Genomic DNA, 17,542 nt, shown 5'->3' with positions numbered 1-17,542 from the left:
CTGAGTGAACCAGATTAGAAAACACATTTCCAATGCAGGATTGCAGCTTCTCTGTGCCATTGACATTGTGTTTATTCTGCTGCCAGCAAAGGGACATTCAGGCAAAGACAAGTCCACTGCCATACTGAGATCGGTAGATGAATAGCTCACCCAGCAGTGGACTGGCTTCTGGTCTGAAGACATCAACATCTATTCAGTGACGTTTTTGTTGTTTTGCTGGCTAACTGAATAAAAGCTCACTGAATAAAAGGACATTCGATTAGATTTGAATTTTATATAATGCAGAGGTCGGCAAGGCCAGCTGGGCTCAATGGAAGTGTGCTGACCAAGGCTGAATGGTACACACCCTCAGATTTGGAAAGTGTATTTAGCACAGAGGGAATTGCAAACATGTTTTTCATCTTATATTGATATGAAATTTCCCTATTGCAAAATATTGTTCCTTATTTTTACATGGTTTATCTGCTTAGTTTTTCAATACAGTGCATTTACTTTACTTTTGCATATTTTATTTTTCTGTTCATCTACACCTACATGCTGAAATATTGACACTACCTTGCTATCAAGTGGAAGACAGAGTGAGAAAGCCAGTAAACTTATAGCAGTTCTGGGAGAAGATAGCACCAAGCTTTCCAACTTAATCACTTGCACAGATATCTAATTTAAGCTTACGTCATCTTGTACCGGTGCACAGTAGATAATATTCCCAGATGCTTGATCCAGTTTGCCACCGCAGGAACCCTGTAAAACTCCTGACAGTATTACAGTAACCACTGGAACCCAGCATTGATACAGTCGATCACAAATCCATAATCGTAAAACTGTCGAGCACATTTGCTCTTCGTGTGAGGGGGAAAATTGTTGGGTGTGTTTGGAGTCAGCCTGTGGAGGAGCGAATTGTAAAAGTCTGGAATGTGAAGCATGTAAAGGCAGACTAATGTTGATGCTCCGTGTAGCCAGGGGAGACCTTTTCACTGACAGTGACAGTTACAGGCAACGAGAAGGTCAACTTGTGAAAGTCTGTGGTGATTGTGGTTGTGATATTTTGTCAAAGCGGCTGCAGCCTTTTTCATTACATGCAGCATTTTTTATGCTCTTCCAAGATGAATACTTCAATCACAAACTGTTGTGTATTGATCTCGAATTCTTGTGTGATCCTGCCGTCACTGTCTGGCGGGGAGCATCTCCTCGGCATCTGATTAAGTTTTCTTATTGAGAGTAAAGTTTGAGTGACTTTTTAAAAGGATGTACTTTTGCTTTGATCCAAATCTGTTTAAATGAGTGAGAATAGATTAACGGAAATCTAACATTAAATTTGCAGATCTAAAAGAAACAGCTACCGATATTAAGGAAGAAAGGGTAAAGGATCATTGATGCCCTGACACAGTGTCCTACATAATCACTCCACATGTTGAGAGAATGAACAGTCAAATCAGAGCCCTATAATTTGGAATATGTTAATTTATTTTGGACGTTTGCTTTTATTAAGATATTCAAAATAATTGCTTTGTTCTGTCAAATCAAAAATCATCAAAGGTCCCATGGGGGTCCTACAATTATCTATCTGACACACTAAAGAGGGTTAATTTGTGTCTTTTTAATTTGAGCAAGTAATAATTGGTATAGCATTCCTCTCCTGATGGAGTAGTCTGTCTGGTAAAACCCAAAACATGCACTGACCCATTTTCAATGCCAATATAGTTAAAGTGGCCTAAAGAAGATTTTAGTTTTAACAGAAATTCCCCTGCTCACTATACCAGACCAAACAACACAGATCCATTCCCCCACACAACTGAAGTCAGAGGAATCACCACAACGTGTATCCACCCCCCTCCCCCTTTGTCTTAACAGTGGTCTGTGGCTTACATGTACTTCCAATTAACAGCTGTTTAAGGACTTCAAAGGTTGTCAATGAGGAGCTAAAGAGCTGTAAGCAGGATGTGGTCTGATAACACTTAGGTTGTGATCCTCTGGACAAGCAAATTGCTGGCATTGATGATAAAGATGAAAGTACTCTGGCACAAAATGACACTATGTCTTGTATCTCCAGCAAGTGTGGAAAAGTAAAGAAAAATGGACACTAGTTATCTTCAACATTGTGTCTAATTGAATTGATTTATAAGTGAGATTTTATATGTATTTAGGGACTTTTTTAATTTTCTCTTGTCATAGTGCTGATTTCACACAACCAAAGTCAAGACACAGTGATCCAGTGAATAAATATCTATACATTTTTAAATGATAATAAAAAAATTATGTTTTAATGTTGAATTTTTTACCCGAAGCCAAAGAAGTTCTTAAACCTACATAATGAACAAACCACCAAACTCTGCAGCATCTGCTGTAGACAAACCCCATATAGCTTTAACACCAGTAGAAGCAATGACCTCTGCACACAGTGGTGCCCTAGAGAAAACACTGGCAGGGACAATAGTGACACCAAGCTAAACAACACCAGCTGCTGCTCAACAACAGGTTCCAAAATTGGAGCCTGATTTATTTCAAAAAATAAAACGTCTAGGGTATTGATATATCCGCCCTTTGCACAATTGAAGTTTATGGTTTCAGACACTGCAGTACTCACAGAGACCCATATTCAGTAAACTGGGATGAGAATGCAAAAAGTTATTTTTGACTGGCTAAAGTAACAGCGATGCCAAAAGATACACATTATGTCGGGTCACCGTGGTTACGCCGCTAAGTGTTGTGCTGCTCAAAACTCTTTTGTTTTTAAAAGAGGAAATGGTCTGATAAGAGCATACAAAGTAAATGTTTCTTTACATCAACACCCTGACTTAGTATTCCCATAATCTTGGGACACTAAAGCCTACTTGCATGTTTAAAGTAGCTCATATAAAACTCTTATCAGTTTTTAATAATGTCAGGATACTAACTCACCAAACCCTTCCACCATATTAGGACTCATACCCTGAAGCATAAAAAATAGGCCTAAATGTCCTGCTTAGCCTACTGTGCAACGTCCACTGACGAAAAACATCAGTTTGCATAACAATCTACTTTTGTACTTAAATGAAACATTAAATTGCCAATCTGCCTACAGCGTCCACCTTTACCATCAGTTGCTGCTGTCTTTCCAGGTCTCACAGTAGCTGTACTGTCAGCCATTATTCTGCTTGATATGTGTTGGCATCCTTCTAAAGGCTGCTCCCCTACATTAACAAAGTCCTATAACGCAGTGCCACCTGAGCCTCTCATGACGAGGTCAGACAGGTCACACACAGCAGCAGCATTTGTAGTCGTCCTGTGAGACATGAAAATCAACTCTGCAACAATAGAAAATGAATAGGTGGTTCGGCTTTTTGTTGTCCGTTTTTGTTGATGTTCAAAGTGGTTTTCGTGGAATATTACTTCACCTGCTGCTGCTGCTATTATGGTGTAGGTAGTATATAGTATACATTTTTATGGGTGCAATTGTTAAAGCCAGATTGGCTGTTGAAAATGGAAAACTAACAATAGCAGTAGAATCATTCAGACCAATATTACTTTACTTGCTCAGTTATTCCAATCACTGTATTTTCTAAAGATAACATTAAAACAAAGCTGTACAAATCTTGGCTGAATGAGCCAAATACTGGCAGGGCATTTGCTTCATGATGCATTCTGTGCCACAACTTGGCCCAAAGCTATTCAAGACAAGTCAAACTGCTTTCATAATCACTGAAAGCCTCCTTTCCAGCTGTTTCCTTTTCGGGGGTTTCTAGGGCTACAGATCCAATTCAGAAAAAAACTCATTGGCTACATGACAATTGTCTATAGTTTTCATTCGAGCTACTATAAATGAAGGCTGGAGCAAGTGTTTTGTTCATCAACCTCCCAAGTAAATGCTACTCTGGGACGGATGTTTCTCACCGACATGAAACATTTGATTGCATGCTCTGCTGATGCTAAATTTCCCCCCTGGCCTAACAGAATCTTAAATACAGTTGAACACTCTTGGGAGCAGAAAATGAGTCATGAGAACAAGAGTTGTTGCTGTTTCGTACTTCCATTCACATAGAAACATATGACTCTGTATCAGTGGGGAAATGTGAGCTGTCTTGAGTGCAGTCTTTCAGTGGTAAACCTCCTCCCCCTCCTCCTCCTCCTCCATACAGCTACCTGTGTTATTATCTCTAGAGACTTGAGTGTTCAGATTATAGGGTTTTGTGTTGGAGCTTGTGACTAGTTGGCCCAGTTGCATTCTTGCCTTTCACCGGTGTAGTTAGGTTAAATGACAAGAATGTGTTTGCATGAGTCAGAGCAACATATAGAGTTAAAATCAAAGTGTCTCTGCATTAACTTGTATTTCTATCTGTTGTATTGTGTTTGATTTTACCGAGTTATACAGCTAAGTCTTTCCCAACACCTTCAGCTTTGTCTGGTGTTTTACATGGTTGTATTCAGTTTACATGGAGCTCATGAGTATATGATTGTGTGACCAGGTGTTTTACACTGTAAGTTCTACCTTGTTTTTTAACGTCCATACTCAGATTTTGGCCATGGGGCAAGAATTTTCATCGTTTCCGCAAATGATACAGGCAACTTGACATTTTTGTCCTTGGGGAACATAGGGAGAAGAAGAGCAGGTGGGGGTTTGGACATTTTTCCTTTGTTCCTGTTCTAACAGGCCCAAGTATTTGTCAAATATAAGCTGGGCCTTTAAGTGGTCTTTAATAACAAAAGGACCTTAAATCTAGCTGTCACATATTTTAGGGATGACAAAATCTCCTGGCACATGGAATGGAAATCTGAACATGAGCCCCCAAAACAGGATCAGATATCGTCAATATTGTTGTGGAATAGAGTGGTTCTGGCATTAATCAGAATGTGTGACATTTATGGTTCAGTACTGTCATGCACATGTTAAAGATAAATTCTAGATAGTATTTTGTGACGTCTCTCTTGCCATAAATCCAGATTCTGTCCACTGTGGACTGAAACAAATCTAAAACCTCTGTGTTTAAATAACATTTACCCAATTTGTAACATCATGAGAATAGAAGACATATTAGCTCCAACAGTAACTAATAATTTTACTGGACTGCACCTGACAGCTGATGGGTTGGATGATACATTTTGAATAAAAATGAAATGGATGCCAGTAAAAGAAGAGAGAGGAGAAAAAAAGAAAACTTTAACATACAGTATATCATGTATGGTGTAAAATAATATTTTTTCGACATTCAGCATTTATTGTGTAACGCGCCGTTGATAACGACGACAAACTGAAGGTGATACGCCCAAATGCAGCATTGACATTAAACATTAAAAGCAGCTTGATGCGTTTTCAGAATCATGTACTGACTGTTTACAACCTTCCTAAGTGGTGTTAGCGGTGGTGAGTTTCTGTACTTTCCCCTGAAGCCATTGTGTTGTTAATCTTGAGTAACAATAAAACCATTCTTCTTCCTGATCTGTGGGTGGCTGGAATCTCCTGTGGTTATGTATTTCACTAAGGGGTTGTCACAGATGAATCCTCTGAGACTTCTGCTGTCCTGTGCTCTTACACACCAACCCGCTGAAAATGAGATGACCCACTTACCTGTGTCCTCACTCTATCACGCTGCCAAATTACCGACAGCCATTTCCAATCTAATTGTTTATTTCTATTTATTTATTTATGCATGAAGGGCAATAGTGACGAAACAGGATGCAGACAGGGACACTATGATGTGTTAGCGGGTATTTCTAGAAGAATCCGCTGAGTGTTCCTGGGGACTTGGTGCTGTGGAACATCTTTTCTAACCCTTGCATTTCTTTCTCATGTATTAATAAAGAGCTGATAATGGATTTGGTGCACTAGCAGCATTGCAGCTTTAGAGAATACAGCATTGGAGTCGAGGCCATCCTAACCCTGTATTCAGATATTCTGGTAACTTAAATGTAGTAAAATGTTTTATTCTGGTATTTTTGGAACATGTATGCTTATCCATTTGTACATTTTCATTTTAATGATTTTTTCCAAGTCAGCCTTGACTATCTGCATTCTGACATCTTAAAACCTTTGGTGCAAATCTCTGCGTTCAGAGGGAATCAATGTTCTGCTATCTCCTTGAAAGAGGTGAAAGTAGCTTGCTGATTCATCATGCACCCTACTGTAAAAGGATTTTACTGTAAAGAGAGCTGTTCTCTCTTTCTGCAAGTTCAAGCTAATGATCTTGCGGCAGATCGACCAAAGGAGCTGTCTGTGTTTTTAAGATTTAAATCTGTTTTGTCCCAGTGAATTTGCTAATTTGATAATGGCTGAGTGGACTGAGTGTACTACCTTTCTGAGTGTTGTCATGTGAGTTTAAGCATAATTTGACTTTGTACACAGATTTACTTCACTCTCTGTTAATTTTGGACTTTTCTTCAATGTTTTAAAACTTGTCTTTTAGTTTGCCTTCTTTCCAATGGAAAAAAAAAAGAGATGGGTTGTGGTTCTTTTAGCTTTTGAGTGTGCGTGTGACTGTTGTACTCCGCTATTTTCACTTTTTAAGCCATGCTAGTGGCATGGCTCTGTGAATGTTTTGGTCCACCACTTTGGTCCAGACTCAAATATCTCTATAACTATTGGATGGATTGCCATGAAATTTTGTACAGACATTCATGGTTCCCAGAGGATGAATTTGACTTTGGTGATCCCCTGACTTTTCCTGTTGTGCCGTCATGAGGTTGACATTTGTAGTTTTGTGAAATGATATTCGTATCCCCCTCAAATAATTGTGATCATTTAGGTGACCTGACTTTTCATGTAATGCATCTGGTTAAACGTTTCTCCAATACTTGGTTTTTGACCAACTATCTAAAAAACTAATGGAATTCCCATCTCAGTTGCAATTTGTGTTTAGTGCTATTTAGCAAATGTTAGCATGCTAACACACAAAACTGGTACAACATGGTAAACATTATATCTGCTTACCATGCTGACATTGGCATTTAGCTCAAAGCCCTGCTTTGCCTAAATATAATCTCACAGAGGCCTATGGCTGTAGACTCTTAGTCTTGTTTAATATTTTTGATCATTTTGGTGTCTTGGATGACCAGCTGGTTTACGATTTTAGGCCTGAACAAATTAGGCAACCCATTGTGCATTGACCTTGGATTTTACAGCAAAACCTAACTATACCGGCTGAGGAAACCACATCCTTCATCCCCTCAAGCCCCTCATCTCTGCTTGAAGCAATCTAATTAATTTCTTGCCAATTCACATCATATTAATGTTGAAACCAAGATTCTATATCTTTATTTCAGTGTATTTACAGTTTTATGAAGCCTTCAACACACACAGCTTTACAGAATCAGAATCAGGGCTCAGATATACTGGACATTTTATTTTATCTCCAAGGATGACATCTGCAGAGCCATTAAACCTTAACCTTACACATACGGGAAAAAAAATAAAGGGTACTGTGTTGGAAAGGGTGCAAACAAGCCCAGATGTGAACCTTGGTGCAATGTCTGTGCTAACATTTTGTAAGGATGTTTGTGTCCCTCAGTGAATCTTTATTGTAATGAGCGAAGTGGCATTTCATAGTTCTGTTTCTCCTCCTTTTTGTGTTCTTTTACCCTACCAAATCGGACTGAGTGTAACACGCAATAAACTGCAGGGTTATAACAAAATAAATGGACTACCATCAACATCAAACATTGTGCATTGTGCGGTACCAGTGAGGGGTGAGGAGTGAGCAGAATGAAGAGGGGAAAAGGAGCAACATAAGGTAGAAAAACGGGGTCAGCTCCAGTTTACGTAATGGCCCTCTTCACAGTAAGCTTGAGTGCATGCAGCAGCAGAGGGTTGGGCTCCCACTCATCTGCGTCGGCTATACACGCAAAAAACACTGCACCCCCCAAAGGGTCTGTCCTAAAAGGAGTGGAGCACACATCAGGAGGAACAAGAGCCACAATGTGTTTAGTTAATCTTCTGTCCCATCTGTTGATGGTCCCAGGCATGGAACGGGACCTTTTTGGAGCAGGCTATCCAGCCTAAAGGCGGGTAGAAGGAGTCCAAATGTGCAGTATGGTGAAAACTCATGTGCCCCCCCTACCCCCCTACTGCTCCCAGCTCCCCTCTAATGTAGGAAGGTAGTGCCTGAGAACAGACAACAACAATGCTGCATGGATAGGTTGGTGTGGTTCACTTCAGCTCTGAATAACTCAAGTTCACTCAGGCTGTCACAGCACTCATATAGTCATTACATTCCCTCCACTTCACACAAGCTCATGTGCATGCTGAAAGGGGCTGAGTGGATCATTTCCTCCGTCAAACCAAGGGTTGTGTTTATCTAGCTGGCTTGACCAAAAAAATTTTTTTTAGGAAAATGAGTGATAAAGAAGTAGCACAGTAAATGAGGGTCGTGTTACATTTTCTCCACTGCTCTGCTTCCCTTATTTCAACTCTTTGACCTCCTTTTCTGATCAGCTTCAGGGAGGGGAAAGTCTTTGCTGCCCAAATCTGTGATTTTTGCAATTTCATATAGAGACTTAAGTTAAAAAAAATTATATAGAAGTTATAATGAGATTATAGCAAAAAAAAGTTAGATCAAAAACTTGCAATTAAAGGCTTTTTTGATCAGTGAAACAAAGTAATTGAAGATGAAGGGAAATGATGTGCTGTGTCATACACTTTGGACTAGTGATTATCTTAAAGCTGGATCTTAGTTCCAGTTTATGAATGTTAAAATGTGTGTTAAAGTAATTGATGATCTCTGTATCTTGAATAGAACTGATTCAAGCTGTCTGGATTCATTTTTCACATGGATTGTGCTCTGTAAATGTATGCAAGGCTCTTGGGAAAGGAACACCACTGTGGACACATAAAAATTATATTGTTTACATGTCCGTTTTCAGCTGCAGATATCTTTAAATAGTAGCTAGTATATGACTATAACAGTATACACAATTCGAAGCGCACATAGTACAATTTTTTGATATGATTTCTCACATGAATGTCTGTTTTCAGGGCTTTGTGGATCGAAACAACAGCTGAAGGACCATATTATTTGAAGATCCAGTGACGAACAAAATGCCAGAAAAATTATTACTATCCTGCAGGTAATACAACATTTGTGCATGGTTCTGTCATTTGGTGTCTTGAGGCATTTCTCGTAAATAACACATTATATTTCTGTATGGATTATCTGTTCTTTGGGAGTATATGTATGCTTTATGTCCTTCTTCCCTTCAGCCTCTGAACCATGGGAAATGTCGAGAGCCAGAGCGGGGATCATGCCCTCTACGGTAATGAACATGGCTATTTGTCACGCAAGCACATGTCCCGGTCTCTTCGCATCTCTAACAAGCAATCCAGACGCTCTCGACATGCTTCATCAGGGAAAATAGAGCACAGGAACTCTGAGACGAGCACGCGCTCAAGTAGCACCCCCAGTATCCCACAATCCCTGGCTGACCATGGCCTTGAACCCTTCAATGAGACAAATATCCTCCCTGACTTTGGAAGCCCCATTTGGGTGGACCGTGTGGCCATGAACCTGCGGCCTGTTTCCTTTCACAATGACCTGGCCAATCCCTCGGTGCACATGAATACCACGCATATAACTCTACCTGGCCCCACTGCAGAGGAGTTGCAGGACGAAGACGTGTACACGGGTGAGGTAACGTACCTCCAGAAAACCCGGGACGGCTCTAAGGAGACCATCAGCTTTAAAAAGAAGAGATCTAAGTCTGCAGACATGTGGAGAGATGACAGCCTGGAGTTCTCCCTTTCCGACCTCAGCCAAGAGCACCTGACCAGCACAGAGGAGATCATAGACACGGCTAATGAGAGGGATTTTACTGACTGCGAAGGCCACCTGCAGTCTAGCCCCACAGACTCCACTGACAGGGCAAACTCCCTGGACGAGCTGTACAGCCAGAAGATTCCTGCCTGCAGGCAACCCCATGGCCGCTATGCCAAGTGGCATGATGCCAACAGGGCTATCAGGGAGGGCGAAGATGATAAGATGCTCTCGCCATCAGAGGAGGATGGGAACACCTACGGTGCATACACACTTCCCTGCCGGCGTTCCCACTGCCTCTCCGAAGGCCTGAGCAGCCACCAAGCTGCCATGTGTGCTAGTATGCAGGGCAGGAGGGCGCAGACAATACAGGTAAGATGTAGAGTGATTTCACATTGTGCTGGTCTGTCACACTACTGATTTGGCTCAAATAGACTTCTCTAAAAAATGGCACAATTCATAGAAAACAGAACACAAATCAATTCTTCTATCCATGATGTGTGTATATATGTATGTATTCAGTTTTGTTTGATACTCTTTAAGTTTGTGAAATGTCAGGGACGGGAACTGCTGAAGCTGTGTCACAGTTATTATGTGTTCTTTGGACAGAGTATGAAAAGCTGTGCAGAATCTTAATGTAGTCTGGTGGCATCACCAGTAAGACAGCTCCTCTCGTACATTTTTTTTTTTTCCCCCCATTGTGTCTGAGCGTTTCCTTTGCTGCATTCACCTCACAGATAATAAGCTGCTAAAACAGATTAAGTGTAAAAAAAAAAAAAAGCTTGTGTCAGGGTGGCGATGTGTTCTTTCCTGATGAAACTGTTGTTTTTCTTGGTAGAGGAGAATGAGATGGCGGGAGGGGGAGCAGAGCTTAAAGTCACTCCCTGTTTGAAATGCCTCAGTCTTTTGTTATGATAATGAGGGGAGGCCTGTGGAAGAGTGTAACAGTAAAACGTGTATGGTGGCCCTGTCACTACGGGGCACCGTCAGCCCTGGTGAATGGAGCTCTGGAGCGCATGATTGGGTCATGTGACCAGATGGAGATACCGAGCTCGGTGAAACCCCCTTCATCTCCCAGGAGCCTTTGGCCATGTGGGTAGGAGAGGGCAGACCCTGCGGTGCCACAGGGAGGGCAGGCTGCACTCATACAACAGTAGACGCTTTGCTGTGAGTAATTAGTTTTGAGCAAAACCTCAGGACTAAGCAACCCATGGACATTCTTGTTAGGCTACTGTAGTCAGTATTTACAAAATGTTTGATTTAGAAGAATGGCTCTATCCCGTATATCTGCAGAGACAGAGTAGTCGTCACTCAGGGTAGGACTTGTTGCTGGCTGGCTGTTCTCCTAGTGATGACCAAGACGTGGTTACCATGCCGTCTCACCTGTCTTGTGCCTCTGCTACGACGCAGGATGTCACAGCCGGGGAGGGCAGCGAGTACGACGACAGCGGCATCGATGGGGTGACAGTGGAGGCAGAGCACCAATCCCGACGCTACAAGACCATGTCAGCCTCCTTCTCCGTGTGCTCGGCGGCCGGCAGGAGCATGTTCGCCGGCAGCGACAGCGGCAGCAGCAGTGGAGGCGGGGCCAGTGAGTGTGTGCAGGGCGTGTACGAGAACTTTCGTCAAGAGCTGGAGATGAGCACCTGCCAGACCGAGAGCTTGGAGGAGGCGGGGTCAGCTCTTAGTGACGAGCAGAGCACTATGAGCTCCGCCTACCAGTCTGACCCTTTACTCAGCGTCGCCCAGGGGATGGTGCGCAAAGCTGGCCGGCTTGCTGTCAAGAACTTTCTTGTTCATAAGAAGAACAAGAAAGTCGAGTCAGCCACGAGGCGCAAGTGGAAGAGTTACTGGGTGTCTCTGAAAGGTTTGTTTTGCCCTCAACATGTCCATAACATTGATTCTGTATTTCATAACCTCAGTATCAACACATCTCTGTCAATACAGCATGCAATTGATTATGTTTAGTTTTTTGCTGTCATACAGTGTTTTATGCAAAGATCTAATCAATGTCAACTAAGCTCAGTAAACCAAACTTTAATTTGAGCCTGTTATGAGCTTCATTATCAAATTTAATGCCAGTTGACTGGGTTTTTAAATCAAATCAGTACTATAATGATCATGATGCCTTCCTTTGCCATGTTGCACTTCTTAATCTTGGCCACTGGAGAGCAGAATTAAATTGCTAGTGTAAATCTGGCATTCAGAACTACCGTTGTTAGTTACTAGACGTTGGGGCATGCAAGTTTTAATATAAAAGTGTTTTATAAGTAATGAAAACCTTGTTTTCTCAGGGTGCACTCTGTTTTTCTATGAGACTGATGGCCGTTCAGGGATCGACAACAACAGTATTCCAAAGCATGCCATCTGGGTAGAGAACAGTATTGTCCAGGCTGTACCGGAACATCCCAAAAAGGACTTTGTGTTCTGTCTCAGCAATTCTCTAGGAGATGCCTTTTTGTTCCAGGTAAGAGAATGCTTAAATGTCATCTGGTCTGTGAATAATAGCAAATTCTCCCACAGGCAAGTCATACCTTGACCTATATGTACAGAATGTTTTCTTTTCTTTCCTGCTCTTTCTAGCTCTGATTTGTTATTATAATTAGCAGTGAATCAACACAGGAAAAGCTAATAAACAGCTTTTTTATTTTGAGTGTCAGGGAGCTGGTGTGTTGTTTAACCTCTGACCTTTTGCTGTCCCTCCCCACACAGACCTGCAGCCAGACAGAGCTGGAGAACTGGATCACAGCCATCCACTCGGCTTGTGCCACTGCTGTCGCCCGCCAGCACCACAGAGAGGACACGGTGCGGCTGCTCCGTGCTGAACTCAAGAAGCTGGAGCAGAAGATTGACATGGACGAGAAGATGAAAAAGATGGGAGACATGCAGCTGTCTGCTGTCACTGACACAAAGAAGAGGAAGACAATCCTGGATCAAGTAAGTTTTATTCTCACTTTAACTTGTCTTCCTCATTTCCCACTCATTTCCCACGCATGTCAGACAGTTATGTGGGATTTTAAAAAGTATTATCCAGACTGGAAGAGTCTGGGAATTTGAATGTTTCTCTGAGGTCAGGGTAACTGAGAAAAAGCATAATTTTGAATGAAGTTAAAGTTTCAGTTTTTGATTCAAACTGCAGTTATGTTTACTCAGATTTTATCACCACATCGCATTTATACTTTCCCTTTCCCTCTTTTTGAACTCTCAACTCAACTGTATACATTAAAACACAAACATTTTAGTGAGACTCATATCAAAACAACATTAAATTTGACCAATCAAGGACCAAGGACCCTGTGATTATTACCTGTACTTTACTGGTATCAGTAAATATTCATAGAAAATATGATACAGAAAGAAAGTGAGCAGGGCAGCTTTAACAAACATGGAAAACCATCTGCTGCAAGTTTTGTCATATTTAACAAGTATTATTTTCAGAATGACTTCCAGTTAGGTAGTGTTTGCTTAATTAAAAGTATCACATATGTCATATCGGTATCCCCAAGTTGTTCTAAAGCAAGAAACATAAGACTAAGATGGACAGAGAAAATGAAAGAGGGAAGATGGCATTAAGAAATAGATATTTGAGGCATCACCCGTTAGAGGCTGCTGATACTACACACCTATCGGCCACCAGATTGGTTTTTATTTTGAGTTTTTAACATGGTATGAAGTTGGCACCATTCAATAGCCTGCCATTCTCTCAATTAATTGCAAAGCGCATATTGTATTTAATAGGTTTGTTTACACAGAAAGGAGATCAAATGGCCTTTGTTCGGTCAGTTAGGTAGTGCCTGGTTGGAGCGGTTCTGTTTGGCAGTGTCAGGTTTCACATTGTGCAGAACTGAATAGATATAGGCCTGCTCCTTAGAAAGTTTAAACGCTCCCAGCCTCTATCTGCCAGTGGAATGTGCAGTATTGTTTCTTTCTCGTCTCTGGGCTACTTGGCAGTGATACAGAGCTCTCCGCCATGGCGCTGGCCGCCTCTTCCAAACACCAGTGCAGGACCGTGACTGGGAGGGGACAGTCCAGTGAATAATTACAATGTCCTGCTCTACTACCCCAGTAAAAATCAAACCATTAGGCAAAGAGATCGCAACTTGGCAACACTCAACACACTGGTAACATAGTTCCTGGGGAAGAGAAGAGATGCTCCATCTTGGTCTGAAGTTAGAAAAACAAGAGCTTTGATGAACAGTTACCTGGATGTTTTGTTGTGTCCCTCTTCCTCTGTAGATCTTCTTGTGGGAGCAGAACCTGGAGCAGTTTCACATGGATCTATTCCGCTTCAGGTGCTACCTGGCCAGCCTGCAGGGAGGAGAGCTGCCCAACCCTAAACGCCTCCTGGCCTTTGCCTCCAGGCCCACCAAGCTTGCAATGGGCCGACTGGGAATATTCTCAGTCTCTTCCTTCCATGCACTGGTAAATATCACCACTCTGTTTCTTCATGTCAAATAAATGTAATGTTTTTTCTTTTAGTGTTGTCATGATGGACTTTTATATAAAATCTCAGGTTTACAGTAGATACATTTACATTTTTATGCATTTTGCTGGTGGCTTCACAAATGCAACTTGAAATACTTGGAAAATAAATACTTAACTAAATAAATATCACTGTCTTGCTCAAGTTGCAGGGATCAAACCTATAACTTTCCAGTTGTAGGATGTTCTCCTCAAACACAATCCTGCTATTCAGAGCAAGTCATTTAGATTGTAACAGGAGAAAAATATGCTGAATCCCCCTCAAAATACACATTGGCACCACTGAGTACACTTGGTGCCTCTCCTAGCAGGGAAATTGATTCCAGAAAGTAAAATATGTAGTGTGAAACTACCGCTTAGCTCTATTTTGGAGCCTGGGTCTCACATAGGGCACCTGTTTGGGAGGTTTTGGTTCAGTTTTGGCCTCCCACTGCTGCGCTAAGGTTATGTGCTCCACAGCTAAAAGCACAGGTAGTACAGGAAAACATCTATTTGATTTTTTTTTTTTTTAGAGAAAGGGACGTTTTTGCAGATCCGTGAGGTAGTTTTTTTCCCTCTCCACCATCGCGGTGTTGCAGAGCAGGTGGGTGTTTGAGCTACCAAATAGCAGGGTGGGATGTCTAACAAAAGAGATGCTTTCTAATAGCTCTCTTCTCCTCTTTATCTTTCTTACTCTTTCACTCCTCTCTAATTTGCTCTTCTCCCCTCCCATGAATACCGGTATCGGCAGTATTTCCAAAAAAAGGCTGAGAAAAGTTGACAGAACAAAAAACAGATAGAATGAGTGCCCAGGTTAAGTTTAGAGCATGCCTGCTCCTTCATGCACAGTGCTGTTTTGATGCCCAGTTCAGCTTATTTATAAAGACCTTGGACTATTGTCTCACAGGTGAGTAGCCCAGAAATGCCAGGGTGTGTAAAAATCTGCATGAGTGCAGTGTTCATGTGTGAAATAGACATGACAGCTCTATATTTGTATGTTAACTATTTATTACACATGAGCCCATGTGGCCCTTTTATCATCATCTTATTTAACAAGACAAGTCAGTTAAGAACAAGTTCTTATTTACAGCGATGGCCTGATGAAATCCCTCTTGTTCAGCATTTTTTATGCTCATGGCAAATATTTTTAACATATTTTTGTCACATGTATTAATAGATTTTGCACATTTTTAAAAGTCACTCTCTTGTTTTGCATCCTTTAACAATTTTGTTTTTTTGTTATTGGCTTCATTCTGCAAAAATATGTTGCAACACTTGCTTTTTGAAATGAGGTCAAATAGATTTTTTTTTTTTTTTTATCTATGCCTCATTTGGTCGGTTTGAGCCCTGACTGAGCTGTGATGTTTTTGCAGGTGGCAGCTCGCACGGAGACCGGAGTGAGACGGCGAACACAGGCCATGTCCCGCTCCTGCAGCAAGCGCAAGAGCAGGTTCTCCTCCCTCTGGGGTCTGGACACGACCTCAAAGAAAAAGACAAAAGCCCATCCCAGTATCAACCAGGTCTGTGAGGCAATTATTGAGTTGACCATACCAAGATTTCTTTTTGCCACTTCCCTAAGCATTTATCCTCCACAATTGTGTTTGAGTTATGACCACTTTAACTTCTTCTTTTTGTTTTTGTAGGTCTTTGCTGATGGCGAAGAGCAAGTGAAAAAGCCTGTAGATGGCATATATGTTGATCCTGCCAAGGAACACGCAGTAAGGAAAATTATTCATACTCTGTTTACATTAATGTAACTGTGATGTTAAGGTCAAACACATGAGTGGGAACTTACTTGACCAAATCTTTGGCCAACATTGATGTCAATAAAATATGAGTCCTCTCTCTATCCTGAATAGGCAGCAGAGCAAAGGCTCTGAGGTTATAACTATGAAGGCAACTCAGGCACATTAGAGGTTGCATTTTTTGTTTAATTTCTTAAAGCAAATGTACAATAATTAGCTATACTCATTGGAAAATGTATTTTAATTGCTTAGATAGCAGGTAGTAAAGAGAGGACTACTTTGGGGGAATCACTGAAACATAACAGTGGAATCATTACCTATTGTGGTTTAATCAAACTTTGCACTAAAACATGCTCACATTGTAAAATTAAAAGCAAACTGAACAAGCCTTTTAATGTGCCTCTATTCACAGAAGAGTGAGGAGGGAACTGTGAAAAGCCTTCCACGGCCCAGCACAGAAAGTGACATATGGGTCCCTGACCACCTCACTCCATCCTGGGTTTGTTTGCCAAATGACCAGCCAGTGCTAACCATCATCCAGCCAGGGGAATCAGCACTGTGCGTTCTGGAAACCATCTGCAAGGTAACCACACCTAGCCTCAAATTACCTCACCTGACCAACGGTTCACGTTTCAATACAGTGACATCTGCATGATAAAGAAGAAGAGGATGTCTTGTCATGAGAGGCCAGGCAGTGGCTCTTATTTCATAATTTAACTAGACAAATACCATTATTGCAGAGTCAGAAAGATCTGAATATCTCATTTTAACAAGCTTGCTGAGTAGCTTTGTGGATCTTAATTTTTATCAGTCAGAAATGAGTCTGTAATAAGCTGCTGTCAAGTTTATGATAAAAAAACAATCCTCTTTCTGTCTTTTCGCCCTCATCACACAGGCTCACCAGCTCGATCCCACCAAGCACTACTTACGGCTCAAATTCCTGATTGAAAATCAAGTGCAATTCTACATTCCCAAACCAGAGGAGGATGTGTGTGACTTGGTATGTAACTTCCTGTTTGAACATTAAAAAAAATAAAAATAAAAACTGCCTTTCTGCACTTTTTACTGTCAAATAAAGGCAAACAAATGCCAAAAATAATCTTTCAAGAAATACCAGTAATTGCATAAGGAACTAACATGGAAAAAACCCACAGACCATAAGAGCATCATATGTTGTGAATTATTAATACACTTGTATTTTTACCCTTTTTATGTTATATTTTCTCTGTGGAAACGCCTGCCAGGGAGGACAATGCACCAAAACATAAATCTATTCATGGGAGAGCCTTAATAAATAATATCTGTAGTGACTTTTTTATTTACATCATGTACTCAGACGCAGACGCACAGACTATCTTGCATAAGGACTCTGTTTGATCTCCTTTGTCTAATACAGAAAATTAACGCTCTCTTTCCATGCTGTCAATAACCCACCCACTAGAATATGAATAAAGTAGGCCATTGTGTCACGATTTATATAATAACTTCTTTTTGTTTTTCACAGCTTTACAAAGAAATTGAGCTCTGCTCCAAAATAACAAAAGTAATCCAGTTTGACCGAGATGTATCCTGCATGATTGGTTACGGTAGGACCTATTTAAATGTAGTTTCTTTTAGATT

At 41.2% G+C, this 17,542-nt stretch overlaps 1 protein-coding gene across 3 annotated transcripts in view; it reads left to right on the top strand.

The window, feature by feature from the left end:
* Nucleotides 1-17,542, top strand: part of LOC122983471 (rho guanine nucleotide exchange factor TIAM1-like) — a 51,910-nt gene that overhangs the window by 17,392 nt on the left and 16,976 nt on the right. For all 3 annotated transcript variants that reach the window (XM_044353200.1, XM_044353202.1, XM_044353201.1), the window contains exons 2-12: nt 8,942-9,033; nt 9,167-10,088; nt 11,127-11,583; nt 12,011-12,183; nt 12,429-12,653; nt 13,953-14,138; nt 15,551-15,697; nt 15,821-15,895; nt 16,335-16,505; nt 16,818-16,922; nt 17,427-17,508. In XM_044353200.1, the coding sequence (XP_044209135.1) occupies nt 9,177-10,088; nt 11,127-11,583; nt 12,011-12,183; nt 12,429-12,653; nt 13,953-14,138; nt 15,551-15,697; nt 15,821-15,895; nt 16,335-16,505; nt 16,818-16,922; nt 17,427-17,508 (2,533 nt within the window). In that variant the 5' untranslated portion in view covers nt 8,942-9,033; nt 9,167-9,176. The remainder of the gene's footprint in view (nt 1-8,941; nt 9,034-9,166; nt 10,089-11,126; nt 11,584-12,010; nt 12,184-12,428; nt 12,654-13,952; nt 14,139-15,550; nt 15,698-15,820; nt 15,896-16,334; nt 16,506-16,817; nt 16,923-17,426; nt 17,509-17,542) is intronic.

The sequence above is a fragment of the Thunnus albacares genome, chromosome 6 (assembly GCF_914725855.1).
Source record: "Thunnus albacares chromosome 6, fThuAlb1.1, whole genome shotgun sequence".
NCBI lineage: Eukaryota > Metazoa > Chordata > Actinopteri > Scombriformes > Scombridae > Thunnus > Thunnus albacares.
The sequence above is the reverse complement of the archived record's forward strand: the minus strand, read 5'-3'. Positions and strand labels throughout refer to the sequence as shown.